Raw genomic sequence first — 21,017 nt, 5'->3', positions numbered from 1 at the left:
ATTTATTGATTTTTTTCCCCCCAAAACTTCAACAGCTGTTCTCTGATCGAATGCGTCAAGAATCATCAGAACTGCGATTTCATTTACTGCCTGGAGATGTTGTTGCCTTTAACAATCGTAGAGTTTTGCACGGGCGAACGAGTTTTGATCCGACAAAAGTTTCAAGGTAATTTTTCTCTTTTATAACATTAGTAAGGCTGATAGAGCAAATAATAAAATATGTTTCTGTGAGAAATGGAAGTAAGTGATTTAAATGACATATATTGTTCTACATGTCTTTGGAAAAATTGTCCAACTAAAGCTAGGAAAGATATCTTAATTACCATGTGGAAGCAGTCTACTTTTTCGACCATGCCTTCACTGAGCAAAGAATGGGGAAGTAGGTATATTCAGATATTAGGTTGGAAAGTCAAACACGATCTACAGCATGAGAGGAGAAAAATCTTTTATTAGAGATAACTAATAGAATGTAACAATGTAAAATCCAGGATCGAATGTAACAATTTTATGAAAGGATACACAATATTATAAAGGCCACCGACAAACTGTGGCCAACAAACAACTGGACCACCCTGTTGCTGAGCACGCCGTCCAACACGCCATTCTTCATTTCATAGGGTCCTTTCCACCAACACCAGCTTTTCTGAATTATGCAGGCAGGAATTCTCACTGCAATGTATCCTATGTTCCCATAACCCTCCTGGCCTCAACCATCTAGCTCTCCATGTTCCCATTCCAGCCCTACATAGCTCTCCCCCATCTCTCCCCCGCCACCATCTAACCTCCTGACTACACTTAGCTGCCGTACCCTCTCTCCACCTTGTCCCTGCATGCTCCCCAGCAGCACTTCACCATCCCACATTTCCTGCTATTCCTCCCCCTCCCCACCGCAGCCTCCTCCTCACCCCCAACCAGTTGCCTCTCCCATCATGCACTACTACTACTACTACTACTACTACTACTACTGCTGCTGCTGCTGCTGCTGCTGCTGCTGCTGCCTGTGAGTCAGCATCTCCGTCATATGATGATTTTCATAATATTAATGTAAGTATGGTAAAGAAAGTTCCAGGCACCTTTACATCACCATCACCGTCACTGCATGATTCACCAGATCCAGTGCCCATGTGTCTCATTTATGTCCTACACGCTTGCCACCACTTCCTCCAACATTCCTATCCCGCACACTGACTGTCTCCCTACGAACCTCCATATACCAGTCCTCCGAGTCCTTACCACTTTCTTCCTGTAGCCACCCCACCCCACCCCACCCCACCCCACCCCACCCCACAACACCTCACCCCACCCCACCCAACACAACACCTCACCCCACCCCACCCAACACAACACCTCACCCCAGGTCCAATTGCTGAACTGCAATCCCGGCATTGTGTGTTCAGCCAGCACAGTGTAGCTGCATAGAGGTGTGCAAGAGAGATACTTGTCTCTAACAGGTGGGTCGTCTCTGGCCCTGGGATCTTAGTGGCCTGCTTTTCCTCTTTAAACTACAGTGACCTATCCTTTTTTTTCTTCCTGTAGAAGGTACTAATAGTTTCAAAGGCTAGGGTAGTATCTTATACTTTTATGTCTGTGTCGGCAGTCCTAATAACTTCGCTTCCAGAAGATAAATACTGAACAGCATTTCTAACTTTCTTGGGGGGGGGGGGGGGGGGGGTGTTTATAGAAAAAAATCTACATTTAGCTTTAAGATATTTATAAAAACAGGAAAAATTTAGAGTGCATCATGAACATGCATTGAGATGCTTTAGTTATAGTTCTGTTACACAAATTCATAAGGAAAGTGAGTAATGACGCCATTGCAGGTGTAGTGCAGCTGGATTCCTTAAAGCCTAATTGTAAAACTAGATAATAATACAATGCCATCAATACCATAATCTGAGGTAAGTAACACTAAACTTTTCCTCCCATCAGGCTAAGGGAGGGACATTCCTTTCTCTTCATACTTTTTTGGGTAAATATCATAACAGTCAGATAATTTATAAATGTGGTGCAAATAGGCTCTATTAAATTTCAGTTTGATGTTCTGTGTTAGTGTCTTACTGTCACTTTTCAGAAGCAAACAGCTGCTCTATGTTTGAGATTTGGTAGCTCAGTGCCTAAAGTATAGAAGTTCAGTAGCCAATTAGATTTTTTCTACCTCTTTTCATATCATTTAGTATTCCATTGTGAGTTGCTAGGTGATTCAGAGTGCAAGGTTGAAATGAAAAGTCTAAAAGTTCAGGATTTGAAACCAACATTGTTTGCCATTTATCACCAGATACTTTCTACATGTCAAAAATTTTAAGTTGCTCCCTGATTCAGATTCTACTTAAATTTAAGGGCCCACGAGCTGTATCTCACTTTGTCAGTCAATTCACAGGTCAGAGGAAGGTATACTGTTTCCAGTCTCTCTGTAAACTGAAGAATGAGCAGGCCAGTCCCCATTCTGATCCACTATGTCACAAGAAGCAACTAAAAGTTGTTTCCTGAGGTTATGCAGAACTGTTCACAACATGTTTTAAAGCTGTGGTGACTCAGTCTGCAGCATCCAAGAAGTGTATATTTTTTACTAAATGCATTAACACTATCATCAAAACAGAAATTAGTAGTTAATGTAATTAACATGAGAAACTCTCGCCTACGTGATCAAAAGGTTCCAGACACCTCTGTGCAATGGATAACTGACTACTAGATGTTATGAGAGGCTTACCCATCTGCATAAAAGAAGGTGAGGAGTATTGTGTTGTCAGAAGAGAAAATATAATAGTGAAATGATTCAATCAAAAGAGTGCAGCATCTTGGAATGTGGCCTAATCACGGTATGTCATTAGACTAACAAATCCATTACGTAGATTTCAACCTTTCTAGAGCTGCTCGAATCAGCTGTTGGTGATGTGATTGTGAAGTGTAAACGTGAAAGAACAATCACAGCCACACACTAGGTGGACCTAATGTAGTGACATACAGATACTGTCAACCTGAGTGGTTCTAAAAAATCACACAAAATAGCAGAAGTAATCATTCATGACCTATAAAGTGCCATTAGGAATCCAGTTAGCACAATGTCTGTGCTGGTGTAAAGACTGATGCTGCTAGGCAGTATACGACTGGAAACAAGTGATTTTGAGTGATTAACCACATTAAGTCCTTGGAAATCTGTGCTGTGCTTAAGAGAATGCAAAAACAGAAGGGTACGAGTACATTTTATGCCACTGTGTACTCATATAAACTAGAGGAACAGTTCAGAGATGATGATAGTTTGTATCAGCATAACAATTTACCCTGTCCTAAAGTAGCATCTGTAAGACAATGGTTTGTGAACAGTAACATTCCTGAAATGAATTGACCTGATCATTGCACTGATCTGAGCATAGTGGAACTCTGGGATGAGTTAGGCGACTGACTGCCTTCACTTGAGATCCATGTGTTCAAAATCACTATCTTTTCTGCTTTTGGGTCTCGAGGAAGAATGGGCTGGCATTTCTCCACTGAAATTGACACTATTGAAAATGTCCCCAGCAGAGGTCAAGCAGTCATAAAGGCAAAGTGTGGGCACACCCTATACTAACGTCCATTAATAGGTGTTCATATACTTTTGATAAGTTTTAGCATTTGTTCTGAGAAACATTATCACCCAATCATGAGGGCTGTCCACTCTCCAGCTTGCAGGCTGACTCTGTAGTGTTCAAACCAGTTGTTAAGTGGAGCACAGAGTTTTTTTTATTGTGTGTGTGTGTGTGTGTGTGTGTGTGTGTGTGTGTGTGTGTGTGTGTGTGTGTCAAAAAGGGGGGGGGGGGGGGGAGAGAGAGAGAGAGAGAGAGAGAGAGAGAGAGAGAGAGAGAGAGAGAACTATATGTTTATGTAAACATAACTTTTATTACTATACCCTGTGATATTTTAGCTATTAACAAATGAGTAAACTTATGATTTAGTTACCATAAATTTTCAGTGTTAGTTTTACATTTTTAACTCAATGAAATTGCTGTGTGTGTTTTCAGGCACTTGGTAGGATGTTATGTCGATATTGATGAAGTAACATCCCTGTATGATGCCTTACTTAGCAAGGGGCAACAGGTGCAGTAATACCAGAACTATCAATAGGTAATAAAACATTTGCACAGTGTGCATGACACCTGTAACATTTTAATGTATTTCCTGAATGTATCTTTGAAGATGTATATCATGTCCTGCAACTGATTTTCTGCACACCTTGAAAGTTGTGATAAAATGGCACACTCCAAAAAGGATTGGTTTAAATTTGAAATTATGCATGTTTCTTGTAATTACTTCAATGTTTATCAACATAATATGTCAACGTAATAGCACATATCTTTTGACATTAATCATATACTTGTATTTCATGTTTAGCAAATGTCAAACTTCCACATTGAATAATATTCATATATAACAGCCCTAGAGTACATAAACTGACAGAAATTTATATTGTCATGACACTGTTTATTGTAATTCATAGTTTAAAATCTTACTTGGATGAGATAGCTCTAGACAGGGCACTTTGGTTTATATGAATGTTGCACTATAAAATTAAATACAGAAACTGCTAACAAAAACAAAACAGATTAGGCCATTTCACAGGTACTGCACAATGACCAACTATCATGAGCGTATTTGAATATAAATCTCAGGCTTTCTGAATGACAGAATTCTTAGTCCTAATTCTTAAGTTGCAAAGGGAAAACATCTAGAGTTCACATTTTATTTGTTTCTGTGCTGGACTTGCTATTCTTTCATCTGTTGTAGGCAGGAAAAAATGTTCTTTCTTGTTGAGTAGTACAAGTAGTTAAGTTTCCTGTTGGAAGTAACAAGTCAGGTTTCATCATTAATTACAGTTAAGCTATTTGTGATATGAAGTGTACACTGTCTAGATTTTTAGGTAAGATTCTAAACACATCAGTGCAATATCGAAACACAAAACACTGCTTAAGCAGTTATGGCACACTTGACAGGTGTATATTGTATTCTGCAGGACAAATGACAAATAATGTGATCAGAGAAATTATACAGTGCTTTTGCCATGCTTCTGAAAGAGTGAGCATCATGTGTCGTGCATCAGAATAGACACAAGGTATGTAACTTTGAGCACACAACATTCCTGAGAAATAGTTCCCAATTTGTTGTCCGACCCATCCCCTTTTCCCCTATGGTTTTATTGTCTGCTTTTCTTACTTATATATGGTAGGTCACAATATTTCAGCCCTTCAGCTCAACACCCCCAGACAGTGTAATAAAATGTGTATCCAATACAGATGTATTATCATTGTTCCAACAGTAGATAAGTAATTAGTAAATTCAGAAGAAAAGTGACTATGTAGTGTGCCAAACAGTCTTTTAAAAAGTATGTATAGATGTCTGTCAAGTAATTGTTTGTTTTCCACTCCTATTGTAAACTTCATAATTGAGGAGCATTTTTTTGAAAGTTCGTAAAACTCAGTTGTTGCTTGCATAACCTGTTGAAACAATCTTGTCAAAAGATGATATCCACTGCTGTTGTAGGACATTGACAACTAGGAATTTTTACAATACTCAATATTTGCTCTCAGATGATTAACCAAAAGTCAATAAACGCACTCTGTGCTTCACTTCTGATGGACCTGAAGAGAGAATAACAATGTGGGAGAGAGTTTTCCGGGGGGGGGGGGGGGGGGGGGGGGGTAAACTTGCTGCCAGAACTATCAACAGAAATAAATTAATGATATACTCCTGTTTATTGCTCAGTCCAAGCCAGTGTTGCCAGGGAGCAGGAACATCAAGAAAGAAGCAAAACGGAAGAGTACTCTTTCGATAAAATATGGCACAAGAAAAAAATGGCCAGACTGAGCCTGGATGTGACACATTTCAGGCAATGTCAGAGATATCCGAAAACACTCTAAAAAGCAACAAGATTTGAAGAAGGAAAAAAGAATCAATTAATAACAAATGACTGGATGCACAGACTTTGTGCAAAAAATGTTCTGTGCAGTAGTGGAGGAGAAAAATCCAAATGTGGTTAAAGTCTGTTTTGATATGCAATAATGAAGGGGGGGGAAATCCAAATGTGGTAAAGCCTATTTTGATATACAGAAGAATAAGCCAATACCGAAGCTATTTTATTGTGAAGTTATTATTCAAGATGGGTTTTGTTATTCAGTTTGTGCATTATGATAAATTACTAATAACAGACAAAGGATTGCTTTTTATACTTGGCTTGAAACAGAAGGACCGAGAGGATGCTACCAAATAGCCTCTGCTCTATTGTATTTTCTTAGAAATCCTGAGGTGTGCCAGCTAAAGAATGGTTGATATGAAATTTATTTAATTTCTGGCTACTGCACCAGTCAAAATAAACAGTACGGTAATGCTGTGCCCACTAATGGCCATCCTGAAAGAAAGCAGAAAATTTAATTAGCTGGTACATCATTTCATTATTCATAGTCACAGCTTATAACCCTGAGTGTGTGTTTGGTAGAGTGGACAAAGACTGCCACAAAAAAGGAAGATAGTCTTTCACTGGCTGTATACTATAAGGTGCTGGAACAACATGGCATCATCGAGATATTAAATAAAGATGGGGAAGCAAAGGATCTCAAGTTCAGTGCACTAAAAGCCACATGATCTAACAAGCCTTTCAAAATAATTTTTTAGTGAACGATGTCTTATGAAGAGCCTAAGAAGAAGGTATTGTCAGTATCAGACACTTATAAAAGAACTCTTGTAGTGGTTGGGGTACGGAAATCTGGACTACTGCCACGAAGTGAGGAAAGCAGCCACCTTGGAAAAGAAGAACATGTTCAGCAAGGAAAAGAAAAAGTATGTCTTAAAACTTACGAGGCATTTTAACATACCAGGAGGGGCAGATGAGTTTTATAAGGACATTGTTGAAAAGGGTCAATAGATTTCCATTTTAGTATCATCATAGTCTGTATATTTTGTTGTATTTCAGTAGGTTTGCCACTATTTTGCACTTCTGCATGTCAAAACTTTATGGAAATGTATGGTGCTAAAGTATTATATTGTAGCACATTATTCTGTTTCGATGGAAAATGAATACCTTTCTTTGTAATTAATGTTAAAGATAAAAAAGTAATCAAAGAAAATCAATTTAAATGAGTACATTAACAAAACTTTTTACATGTCCATTTCTGCATTTATCGACTTTCGAGAAAACTTGGAAACTTCATCCCTCTATTCTCAAATAAAATTTGAAAATTTTTGAAAGGTCAAACACACAATCAGAAGTGCCTATAAAAGCTATGTAAATGTAAAATTAGTATTTTGCTATGGTATTTCAAAAATGTTTCCTGAACAATTTACTTTTTCGCATTTATCTGGTTTTGAATAAAATGCTCCTCAGTTGAGAGGTACGTGAGTAAATAGTTAACAACTTGGTACTTACTACCCATATCAAGCTGTCAGGTTGTACCTGCAATGTGTAACTGCAAAAACTAAGATATTAAGCAGCATTTAATGTCAACTTACAGAAATATTTTCCATTTAGTTGCAAGGTTTGAGGCCTTCCAGATGTAAGATATTTTGTAGAGGCTCTTGAATTTGAAGGTACTGTACTGCAATAGTATCCAAAGTAATGACTAAGAGATTCAGTTGTTTAAAATTACTTGGACATTAATATCTGAATAGTAGGTATGTAGGCAATGAAGGTATCATTAATTCGTATACTGTGCTATAACATATCTTTTAATGTTTTTTATTTTACATTACTGGGCCACTTTAATTTTGGAGGGAAAACTAGTACTGCTACTACTACCACTACAGCTTTCATAATTTCCTCCTTGTCACACATAGCAGTATATTTAAGAATTTGATATGTATTAGACAAATAACCTTAGTTCATATGAGTAGAGTGCATGCAAATTTGTTTAGCAGTTAAAATATTATTAGTTGTTTATGCTTCACCAAGGCAGTTAACAGCACATTCCATTAACATTTAAAGACTGAAGAGTCACAAGCTCCGATGATTATTAATGAAAGTGTGATGATAATTTTATGACATTTAAAATGCAGTCAACATTATACAAAATCTAATGTTCATGTTCATGTTGATTTAATTATACGAGTGTTGAAGATGTTTCAAGTCTATGTGTTATATGTTCTGTAAATTTTATGTATTGTATTTTATGTATTGTATTTTATGTATTGTTACTTAAAGTAGTGGTTGGGCTTTTTATACTCAATTTTGAAATTGGCTGTGGTACACGTATATGTTGTTGTTAAAACATTCTTTTATACTGAGCAAGAAATAAAACATCTGTCATGGTTTTCTTACAATATTAATAACTGTTAGTCACTCAATAGATTGTATTTAGTCCTGTTGTATTAAAAATTTTGTAGCAGACATCATATCTTTATTTTCAAAAACATATTATTTAGTAACAGTATTTTTTCCCTAAAGCACAAACACATCATGAGATATTATGTAAATTAAAAGAATTATTTGTGTCAGTTGTTGACTTCCAAGATGTGTTTTGAAGACTTACAGTCTCAACTCCTGGTGAATTGCATTAGAACTTCTTTTTGTTGATGTGGCCATTTATCTCTCCTATCCTATTTTCAATGGAATGAAGGATTTTACGCATCACTTGTTCTAACATGTCACTAAAGTTGCACATTATGAACATCATCATAACACAGTTGCTTATGATTCGTTCCAGCAAAAAACGCTGTGAATAGTATGCAAAGATGGAAGAAAAAAAACAGTCCATATACCATACAGCTATAGAAATACAGTGTCTTGAAAGCCAAAGAGCATAACCAGTTTATGTTGTGAATCAAATATACAGACAGCATGCATATACATTGTTACATCTTCAGAACTTTTTGCCTTATTAAAAACAAGCTTATATTCACAGATTTGAGCATATGTATTAGTCAAATATCCTGTCTTCAAGTGTAAAAGAACACTATTGAAATACAACAAAGTTGCAGCAAGTAATTCTTGACTTGCCCAGCTGATACCTTATTCAGAAAATAGTCTGGAGTAGTGATGAAACTCTGCGAGAACAAGGAGTAATTCACCTGATGGGTGAATCAAAAAGTTATCAAAATACAACACACTCACTTTACAAATTTTGGTTTTGAAAACCCATAGAGTAACAGTCATGCCATGTTTGTTTCAGATGAGATGATGACTAATGCATAACCTGTTATTAACTACGGATAGCAATGGCTACTAACAAGTGAACTCTCTTAATTCAATCCAGTAACACGACATTACCATATTTCACCTTTTGCGAGCAACATATAACTTTATTCATAGTTGTAAATAATTTAGTTAGTTAATTAGATTGTTGTTAGTTCCATTGATATTTGAACAATTCTTTTATCGAAATGATGTGGAATGACTCAGTTTACGGGATATGTATACATGATTAGTGTTAATAGTAATGAACACATTATTATTTTTAGCTCTACTTGCGTAGCTACACTCTCTTTTTTTTCTGGCTACCAGGTGTAAAGAAGACCACTCACTGAATAACACGTGTTGGGTCACTGACAGGCACACACAAAAGAGAAAGAAAACTTGTCACCTTGCAGAATAAATCCGTTGTCGAGCTAGAGTATTTATATGTAGTTGGCAACACATGAAAATTAAATTAATACGTACATGAAACTGAAACACAGTTGTGGCAACACATGAAAATTAAATTAATACGTACATGAAACTGAAACACAGTTGTTGTAGTGAAATAGAGGTAAATAGGCTTAAAACATAATGAAGTGAGCAGTATTAAAGTTGCAGTCTGTATAAGTTGAAGGTATTCTTTCACTGTCAGTCACATTTCTGTGATTTAAGTAATAAATTAGGATGCTGTGCTTTGTTTTCCAACCATGAAAGTCATGGGTCCTGTAGTGAACAAGTTAATGAAAAACCCTGAATGTCATAATTGCAGGGGAAGACACATAATTTCAGAAACACTGGTTGGCATGTGTAACATTCATGATAGTGCATGTATTAGTTTACATGATCGTTTGCTTGCCTATGGCATGCAATAACTTAACAGAACTGTGCAAATTTACAGACACACCATGACTTAGTTATTATTATTATTATTGATCCACAGTCTGTTTCAAATCATCCTGCATGCCATTATCAAGGTGGCTATTCATCTACAGATGACATAAGATGATTTTTGGTAGAATTATTTAATGTTAAGTTACTTATCACATAGCAGCTTTAAACACCCTTCTGCTCTTCTTGACCATCCACATCACATCACAGTGATACAAGCCCTTACTTTTCCAATAGTGTTGTTAATTATTTATTGCCTACTAAGAGTGTTGTGTAATCCACACAGCCTACTTATTGCCCTGTGCAATCTCAAATTTGTGTCACCCTCTTCCTTGACTAACCAAGTTGTGTCATCAGAGGCTCAAAACATGTTTAAGCACATCTTTTCCAAAGGGAAGACAACACATTTTGTGTGGATTACATACACATTCTGGCCTGAGTTGCTGGAGTTGGCAGTTGTGTGTGTGTGTGTGTGTGTGTGTGTGTGTGTGTGTGTGTGTGTGTGTGTGTGTGTGTGTGTCTGTGTCTGTGTCTGTGCGTGTGTCTGTGTGTGTGTGTCTGTGTGTGTGTGTGTGTGTGTGTTGGTTGGGGGGGGGGGGGGGGGGGGCTGTTTTGTGATCGTGTGTATCTCTGTTTTACTGATGAAGGCTGTGGCTGAAAACCTTTACATAAGTGTAAATTGTGGCCTGCCTACAACTTGACGTGTCTTTGTTACAATACGTGTCAGTCTGTTTTTTCTTATTTTGTTGATGCTCCTATCTGGAGTTTCCACTGTTTGATACAGTGAAACATATTTCTTACGAATCTCTGGACATATAGGTCTTTAAACAGACGCAGACACACGCACACACACCACACACACACACACACACACACACACACACACACACACACACACACACAAAACTTGGCCCTAGCAGATCCCAAAGTCTCTATCAGTGCCCTAATTTTCAATAACTCAGTAGCCATTTATTTTAAAGACACACACAAAATCACCATCTGGTAGTTTTATTCAGCTAATGGAATAGATAAATACAATTACACGAAAATGATTTATTCTAAGACCCTCATAAAATCATCAACTTGTTTTATTCAACTAATTCTTTTATCTAAATGTTGTGGAATGAATTAGTTTACAGGGTATGTATACCAGATTAGCATTAACATAAATGAACATTGTTTTTGTTGTAATCACGAAATTACACTTTAAAATATTTTTTTTTACTACTGGTTATTAAATAAAAATTTGTCCATGGAATAGAAGTAGTTGACAAGGAGGGATGATTTCAGGATATATTTAAAAATTGGTTCATTTTCCAGCAGACATTTTCTGATATTCGGAAAATCATCAACAATTTTTGTTGCCGTATATTGAACTCCTATCTGAGCCACAGGCAGTTTCAGTAATGGCAATAGTTGTGAGTCATGTAGATATGGCATGACCATTCTTCTCGAATTGTGATGGATTATTTATGGTGAATATCATTAGTGAATATGTATTGTGGAAGAGCAGTTAAAATGCCTAACTTCTTGAAGAGGTGCCTACATGATGACTGTGGGTGCACACAAAATGTTCTCTCCTGTCAACATAGTTTGTATTATTCCACCCAAGTTTTTGCATTGTGTTTCTTAAGTGTGATAGAAACCAATTGTGAGTAAAGACAGTTCCATAAAACTTAAGTTCTTGCAGAGAGTATCATGATTTATGCAATCAAATTCTTTGAGAAGATTACAGAAACACTTGTAATTTTTGTTAGTGAGTGTATAAATAGCATTCTCAGTCGAGCAATTCTCCTAGAATCCAAACTGTGATATGGTAAGTAAGTTGTTTCTACTTAAATGTGAGACTAATCTTGACTACATTATTTTTTCAGATAAGGTGTTAGTAAGAAAATAGTGCAATAATTATTCAAATCTTTCATGTCACATTTTCTATAAAGAGATTTAACAATTTAATATTTTAATCTGACTGGAAAAATTCCCTGTGCCAGGGGCACATTACATTTACAGTAAGGGCTTACTTCCTAAGTTAGATCAACTTCTCAGAATTATGTTTGAAATTTCATCAATACCATATGAACTTTGTTTTTTAGAATTTTTATCATTGTGTTATTTTCAGTGAAAGGTGTTGGCGATACTTGTAGTTCCTCAAAATTTTGTGGAACGTCATTTGTAATTTATTCTCTTTTTTCATCAACTCAACCATTTGATCCAATGAAAGAAAATACAGGATGGAATAATGACAATATTATACAAAGGACAATGACCATTACCATATAGCAGAGATGCTGAGTCCGAAAGGCGCAACAAAAAGGCAGTTGATCAAAGCTTTCGACTGAACAGGCCTTCATCAGAATTAGACGCCCCCCCCCCCCCCCCCCCACACACACACACACACACAAAAACCACAGTCTCTGGTTGCCAAAGCCGGTCAGCGAGCACCAGCGCATGATGAGAAAAGCATACTTTGGGGGAGGGGGGGGGGGCGGAAGGAGGAGGCTGCAATAGGGGGGGGGGGGGGGGGGGGGAGTCGATAGTAGAGTAGGGCTGGGGAACGGTAAAGTACTGCTTATGGGAGCACACAGGGATGAGTGACGGAGAGGTTAGGGCAGCTAGGTGCAGTTGCAAGGTTAGATGGAGGACAGGATGGAGGGGGATGGCCAGTGGAAAAGGAGAGAAGTAAAAAGACTGTGGGTGCATAGGTGGAATAGAGGGCTGCATAGTGCTGGAATGGGACCAGGGAAGGGGATGCGTGGATAAAAGACAATGACTAACAAAGGTTGAGGGCAGGAGAGGTACGGGAGCAAAGGATATATTGTAAGGAGAGTTCCCATCTGCACAATTCAGAAAAGCCAATGTTGGTGGGAAAGATCCAGATGGCACAGGCTGTGAAGCAGTAATTGAAATGAAGGATGCTGTGCTGAGCTACTGGGTGGCCCAGCTGTTTCTCAGCCACAGTTTGTCAGTGGCCATCCATGCGAACAGACAGCTTGATGGTACTCATGCACATGTAGAATGCAGCGCAGTGGTTGCAGCTTAGCTTGTAAATGACATGAGTGGTTTCACAGGTATCTCTGCCTTTGATTGGATAGGTGATGCTTGTGGCTGGACTGGAGTACATAGTGGTGGAAGGTTGTATGGGACAAGTCATGCATCTAAGTCTATTACAGGAATATGAGACTAGTATTGGGAGCAGGTGTTGTGTAGGGAGCAGGTGTATTTGTGGTCTTTTGTTTCTTACTCACTGATCACTATGCGAAAATGCCAATGCTCACCTTCCTTTTAATTTAGTATGTGTGAAAGTTGGACACACTCAGAAACACTGAAACAATCAGTTTGTGTGTACATCAGCATGTGCTTCTGAGTTATTATTGTAGAATACTTCCATTATGATTGTAACAGTCTACAGATTCCCTCTAGGGAACTTTCACCTATTTATTAGTAATCGGAATGCATTATTGAGCTACATGTCAGACAAGTAAAAGAAACAGTTTTGTTAATGGACTATCTGATCATAATGCACAGTTAACAGAAATAAAGAATTTACAACTTTACAGCTCTGAAACATGTTCACACAAAGCAGTGAGGCTTATTAATGTGAATACGTCATAACGTTTTAAGAATTAGTTAAAAGATATGATATGGTTATGGGTAAATAGAAAGAGATGCTAAAGTAAAATTCAGTGAACTCCACATTAAAAAAGTCATACAGTGAGTCCATAAAAAACAGTAGGTAATAGATAAACAAAGGGATTAAAATATCATATAAGAAGAAAAGGGAAACTTATATAAAAGCCAGAGTAACTCATGACCTGACGCTACTTGTGAACTACAAAAAATACTGTATTATTTTAAGGAAAGTCAATAATATGTTTAGTAATATGCACATCCTCACAGCGATACATAAAGCAGATAAGAAGATTGAAAGTATATGGAATATTGCGAAATGGGAGACAGAACTATCAATCAGAGTACAATACACCATAACAATTAAACTAAATGACAATGTTGTAACAGATAACATGTTGCATTTATTTTTAACAATCATTTTCTAAATGTAGCAGCTTTCTAAACATAGCAGCACTACTACTCATAGTGCCAAGTGTTATTCGGCGACCCACCAAACCTAAACATGACACATGTCACATAGAGGGCATTCCAAGCCCCTGTCACATGGAGGTCTGCTGTATAGGTGAATGTAAACAGTGGCTTCAGTTATTGTGATCATTTCATAGCTTCTGTTACTGCTAATAACTAGACACTAGTGCTGGCTCTAGTGCCTACAAGCTTTAATTTGTATGCTACAGGTATTTTCTTACCAACAGTTGGTTTATATCCAGGTGTATTTGTGGTCTTTTGTTTCTTATTCACTGATTGCTATATGAAATGTTTAACTTGCAGCACTGAAGATGATCATTATGTGATCGAAAATTGATTTTGCTGTTAATAAATCATCAAAATTACAGCCAATGCTGACCTTCATTGTAATTTTATTTATCATATGGTCATTGTGCACACAACACTCTATGGAGTTGCCAATCAATTTCACACATACTGCAACTCCTCCCTTTTCCACATTCACTCTACAGGAAAGTGATGCTATTCTGTAAATTCTTTATATAACTTCTCTATCCCTGTTTTTCCATGGTGTTCAGACAGGTACAGAACATCTATCACTTCAGAAATTCCCATAACATCTAGTCCTGCCAGAAGCTAACCTACATCGTTTTTTTCAGCCTCTTAATGGTCTGATGAAACAAACTAACTTTACTTTTCTGGGCACTGTTAAGTATATGATGGTCCTGTTCTGTTGTAATTTCTTTCAATACTCTCTCCCTACAAACTAAAAAAATGTGCCTCTCTGATTCCAGTAATCACACAGATTTTGTCTTGGGTGCTTGTGGCCTCCCTTACACCCACTACAGACTGCTCTGCTAATTTGTCCTTCACCTTCCTATTTCAATGCAGGACATGGTTTGTGTATCTCCCTCTTCCAATTGCAGCAACAGGTGCATTACAGACATGAGACTTTATTTCAATCAGTAGCAATCCACTGAGCTCTTTGTTTACATGGCTGATAGCTGCTTTAACCCAGAGCCACCAAGACACTGCAAAACCTCACATCTTAATACTATACTGTAAGTTGATACCCAGGCTGTTTCTTACTCCTCCTCCTATGTGCACCTTATCTTCTTCATCAAAATCATTGCACAAAGCACAATGCTCTCTGTCACTTGATTCAACTTTCTGCTAGGTTCATGATGACTGTGACCTGGTATTCTACACCTAGCTATGTGTTTAGCATTTTGCCTAAATTTCTCCGATGACTGCTATGGAGCAGTAGGACTCTCTCTCTCTCTCTCTCTCTCTCTCTCTCTCTCTCTCTCTCTCTCTCGCGCGCCCCCCTACTTGGTTTTTCTACCAACCTACTCTTAAAATTGTTCCTACGAGTCTTCTGCGCTGTACTATACTCAAAACTGATTCTGGCTTTTCCCATATTTCAGGCAACGAGGCAAACTGATTCCTTACTGGAACATGAAATGTGATTTCTGAGATTTTTACTTTTGATTACTATTTGTTACCTTTTCCCAAGTTTCCATGCCTGTTGCCTCATTCATTCTTTCTGATTCAAATACACCATTTCTAATTCTAGACACACATCTTTCATCCCTGTTCCATGATTCTTTTGTCTCACCTGCACAAACTACAACTCTATGGGAAAGCCTCATCTGATTCTTTGCCTGTCCCCTCCACTAAAATCTCTCCAATGAAAAACAAACCCACAGCCCTGACTTATTTCTCCCACACTAACCAAACTATGCAATATCGACATTTATTGTACTCTAGTTGCAGTGTCTGGGATTCCTTGGAATGTTTTAATATCTGCCACACAAAGTGATTGACCATTTGCTTTGTTGATACACCTGTGAGTGCAAGCTGTATGGGAAACTGCAGTCACTTTAAATCAAAGGGCATATTTTTGTATCTGTGTATCAACACGTCTTCATCTGCATGAAAAGATGATTAGTTGTGCACCCGTCACTACATTTTATGGTAAGTGTCTCTTTGTGCTTTTGGAGAACTATTCATCTATTATTTCAGTTCAGTTTTCACTGTTTTAAGTAAGGCTGTGTTTGAGCATGACTTGAACAGTTTATGTCACAGTTTGGAAAATCTCGGTTTCTGTTCAATCTTGTTAGATTGATTACTGCTGCTACAAATGGCAGGTTATCAAGATTTAAGTGAGTTTGAACATGGTGTTATAATCGGTACACGAGTGATGGAACACAGCATTTCTGAGGTAGCGATGAAGTGGGTAATTTCCCATATGACCGTTTCACGAGTGTACCACGAATATCAGGAATCGGGTAAAACGTTAAATCTCCGACTTTGCTGTGGCTGGAAAAAGATCCTGCAAGAATGAGACCAACAATGAGTGAAGAGAATTGTTCAGCATGACAGAGTGAAACCCTTCTGCAAGATTGTTGCAGATATCAATGCTGTGTGTCATCAACAGGTGTCAACAGGTGAACCATTCAACGAAACATCACAAGTATGGGCTTTCGGAGCCGAAGTTTGTGTACTCTTGAGGACTGCAAGACACAAAGCTTTATGCCTTGCCTGGCCATGTCAACACCGACATTGGACTGTTGATGACTGGAAACATGTTGACTGGTCAGACAAATCTTGTTTGAAATTGTATCAAACCGATGGATGTGTACGGATGTGGAAACGACCTCATGAATTCGTGAACCCTACATGTCAGCTGGGGACTGTTCAAAATGGTGGAGGCTCTGTAGTGGTGTGGTGTGTATGAAGTTGGAATGATATGGGACCCTTGATATGTCGAGATATGACTCTTGACAGGTGACATGTATGTAAGTGTCCTGCCTGATCATCTGCATCCATTCATGTCCATTGTGGATTCTGACACACTTAGGCAACTCCATGAGGATAGTGCAACACCTCACATGTCAGAATTGCTACAAAGTGGCTCCAGGAACTCTCTTCTGAGTTTAAACATTTCTGCTGGCCACCAATGTCCCAGACATGTACATTATTGAGTGTATTATGGATGCCTTGCCACGTGCTGTTCAGAAGAGATCTCCACCCCTGGTACTCTCTTGGATTTATGGACATCCCTGCAGGATTAATGGTAACAGGTGATACTGATTTTAAACTAAAAAACACTAACATTCACTTAAATTGTAATAAAGTACGAGTTAGTGAGAACTTAAATTCAGATGAATTGTGCAGCTAACTTCAAGATGGCAGGCAGACAGACTTAGGCACGAGAATGTAAACACCACATAGGTATTGACTGAGTGTAAGTTCCAGATCACAGAAGACATCAAATGAGAAATCTAAAATAGCATAATACTTTTGACAAAATTTTTAAATAGGCACTATCTGGAAATAATAAAAAAGCACTGTAATGGATTCAAAAAATGTGTAGCATTCTGGACTGCTTGTACTGATATCAAAGCTCTTTCGAGCATGCAGTCAGTTGCCAACTGAAGTGCAGTTTGCTTTATCCTGCCAATACAACATACTGACTTGAATTAAACAATCGGAAATCCAGGATGGGAAAACTGCAATGTGGAAAGGGTAGACTGCTATTCCCCGTGTAGGAAGGCATTGTTGCAGACAGGCATAATGAGAAAGACTGCTAAAATATGAAAGCTTTAAGACAAAGTCCTTCAGCAGCAGAAAACACTCAATAACACACACACACACACACACACACACACACACACACACACACACACACACACACACGCGACAATGGAGCCGGACTGTGATTGCAACTGCAGCTGCTGTGCCATCACAGTTACAGTTGGGCTCGACCACTCTGAGACAGAGTTTTAGTTATGCTTGTGTGAACTGTTGTGTGTTTCCTGCTGCAGAAGAAGGATTTTATCAAAACGTTTTAATATTTTTATCAGTCTTTTCCATTATGCATGTCTGCGACTCAACCCCTCGTCTGCATTTTGAGTATCAATTTATCTATTCCATATTGATTTATGGGCAAGAATTGTCACTTTATTTGAATACTGGGTAGAACCAACTTGTCTGCTGTGAATAAGGAAAAAGTAGTTTTGAACAGTTGCAACAAAACTTAGTGCAGCTGAACTCTTTTCATCTGGCTCTGCTTGGTCTTTTACAAAACCATCACACATTCATGTGCTGGTCATAAGGTAGGTTGAGGGCATTGGCATCGAGTAAGGGTAGCTTTGAATGATAACAGGAGAATGATATAGGTGAAAAAGCATACGGAAATTCAGTACTCAGGATATAAGGGGTGCATGTGAGGAAAACAACTAGGAAGAGTCATCACAGCCAAGATACAACAGACCAAAATCTGGAGTCCAGGATAGTTGAATGGTATCAAGCTGGAAACTGGGCAGAGAATAAGTTCCATCTGGAACCCACACTGTACTTCCACCCACTATAACCCCACATTACTACCTTCCTTCAATCCTAACTGGTCACCATATACAGAACATCTAAAGTGTCCCTAGCTGGCAGTTTCTAACTGGTGCAGAATGCTCTTGGCACACAATATAGGCTAGTTACGGTGCACACAATGATAGGCTAATTCTGAGTGTGAGATAAAGAAAATTTAATAATCCTAGATCATTAATTAAGTGCTCCCAAATTCCTCCAAGCAGGTGATCACCTGCACAATCCTTCCCCCTACACGGGATTGGAGCTGCACAAAGTTTACATCTGATGCGTCTTTGGAAAGACAGATTGCCCTGATAGGGGACTTGCAGACTAGGGGAGTCACAAGTGTTAAATAACCTAAAATTTTCAGAGGAAGGGGAATAATTGCAAAAAAAATACATAAGTGGACTAAAGGAGTACAATTTTTAAAAGTGGTCTGAAAAAACTCAATGTTGCTTGTCTCTGTAGACCGAGCTTCGAAGCCCATTAGTGTGATGGGATGTAATGCTGAGGCGACTGCACTGGCGAGAGGCGACCGCACTGACGATGGAGGAAAGCATTGCCTGCCTGGTACCACATGGCTTGAGAATCAATGATATAAAACTGCAACACTCCCTCAGTTGATCATTTGAAGGGTTCTTCTTCACCAGTCATTGAAAATATTGATTAAAAATTTTAAAATATAAGTTTATACAGAAGGGCATTAACTTGTTCAGAGCAGAATTATATTTGAAGTATTTCCAAAAAAATTGTGAAAGAAGTGAGTGGGTTACTGTTTGAAGTGAAATTGCCAGGGAATATTGTGAAATTGTATAACTGAACTACATATTAGAATACAAAAAAACCAAATGAAGGGCTTATTTCAACAGTGGTACAAGTCCATTTTTGTTTATATTGAGGTACAGAGTCCGAAAGTTAAATGAGCGTTGACAAATCTGCAGATGAGATACCAGAAATATTCAAGTATATGGCTTCTTGCTAGAGATGAACCTTTCTTTCTGTTTGTTTGGCTCATTAATTTCAGAAGCATTATAGACAGAAATGTGGAGGTAATGGACTTGTACCAATATTGAAATAAGCCCTTCAAATCTATTAACTTTACTGTAGGACTTGTTACAACACTTCTAAAGGCAGGTTAGTATAAAATTATATTCCACTATAGTACCAGTAGGCTTAGGTGTCGACAATTTACAAGTCATTGATATGTAAGCAAAATGATTCATCATCATATCCAGGTATTTTGCAAAAGTAACCTATGTCACTTAACAGTGAAGGATTGAAGTTACATAATCACTATGAACCATAGACCTTACCGTTGGTGGGGAGGCTTACGTGCCTCAGCGATACAGATAGCTGTACTGTAGGTGCAACCACAACGGAGGGGTATCTTTTGGGAGGCCAGACATACCTATGGTTCCTGAAGAGGTGCAGCAGCCTTTTCTGTAGTTGCAGGGGCAACAGTCTGGATGATTGACTGATCTGGCCTTGTAACACTAACCAAAACGCCCTTGCTGTGCTGGTACTGTGAACGGCTGAAAGCAAGGGGAAACTACAGCCGTAATTTTTCCTGGGGGCATGCAGCTTTACTGTATGGATAAATGATAATGGCATCCTCTTGAGTAAAATATTCCGGAGGTAAAATAGTCCCCCATTTGGATCTCCGGCCGGGGACCATTCAAGAGGAGAGAGAAAACTGGCATACTATGGATCGAAGTGTGGAGTGTCAGATCCCTTAATCAGGCAGATAGGTTAGAAAATTTAAAAAGGGAAATGGATAGGTTAAAGTTAGATATAGAGGGAATTCGTGAAGTTCAGTGGTAGGAGGAACAAGACTTTTGGTCAGGTGAATACAGGTTTATAAATACAAAATCAAATAGGGGTATTGCAGGAGTAGGTTTAATAACGAATAAAAAAAAAAAAAAATAGGAATGTGGGTAAGCTACTACAAACAGCATAGTAAACACATTATTGTGGCCAAGATAGACACGAAGCCCACGCAGACGACAGTTGTAAAAGTATATTTGCCAACTAGCTCTGCAGATGATGAAGAAACTAAAGAAATGCATGACAAGATAAAAGAAATTATTCAGATAGTGAAGGGAGATAAAAATTTAATAGTCATTGGTGACTGGAATTTGATAGTAAAATAAGAAAGAGAAGGAAACATAGTAAGTGAATATGGATTGGGGGAAAGAAATGAAAGAGAAAGCCGTCTGGTAGAATTTTGCACAGAGCATAAGTTAATCATAGCTAACACTTGGTTCAAGAATCATAAAAGAAGGCTGTATACATGGAAGAAACCTGAAGATACTAAAAGGTATCAGATAGATTATATAAAGGCAAAACAGAGATTTAGGAACCAGGTTTTAAATTGTAAGACATTTCCAGGGGTGCAGATGTGGACACTGACCACAATCTATTGGTTATGAACTGTAGATTAAAACTGAAGAAACTGGAATTTAAGGAGATGGGATCTGGATAAGCTGAAAGAACCAGAGGTTGTACAGAGTTTCAAGGAGAGCATAAGGGAACAATTGACAGCAATGGG

At 38.1% G+C, this 21,017-nt stretch overlaps 1 protein-coding gene across 1 annotated transcript in view; it reads left to right on the top strand.

The window, feature by feature from the left end:
* The window catches only part of LOC126281339 (gamma-butyrobetaine dioxygenase-like), a 74,729-nt gene extending 66,382 nt beyond the window's left edge, over positions 1 to 8,347 (top strand). The window contains exons 9-10 of the mRNA XM_049980224.1: positions 36 to 166; positions 3,996 to 8,347. Of these exons, the coding sequence (XP_049836181.1) occupies positions 36 to 166; positions 3,996 to 4,080 (216 nt within the window). The 3' untranslated portion in view covers positions 4,081 to 8,347. The remainder of the gene's footprint in view (positions 1 to 35; positions 167 to 3,995) is intronic.
* The last annotated feature ends 12,670 nt before the right edge of the window (positions 8,348 to 21,017 follow it).

Source organism: Schistocerca gregaria, chromosome 7 (genome assembly GCF_023897955.1).
Source record: "Schistocerca gregaria isolate iqSchGreg1 chromosome 7, iqSchGreg1.2, whole genome shotgun sequence".
NCBI lineage: Eukaryota > Metazoa > Arthropoda > Insecta > Orthoptera > Acrididae > Schistocerca > Schistocerca gregaria.
Note: the sequence above shows the minus strand (reverse complement) of the source record. Positions and strands in the feature narration are given on the sequence as shown.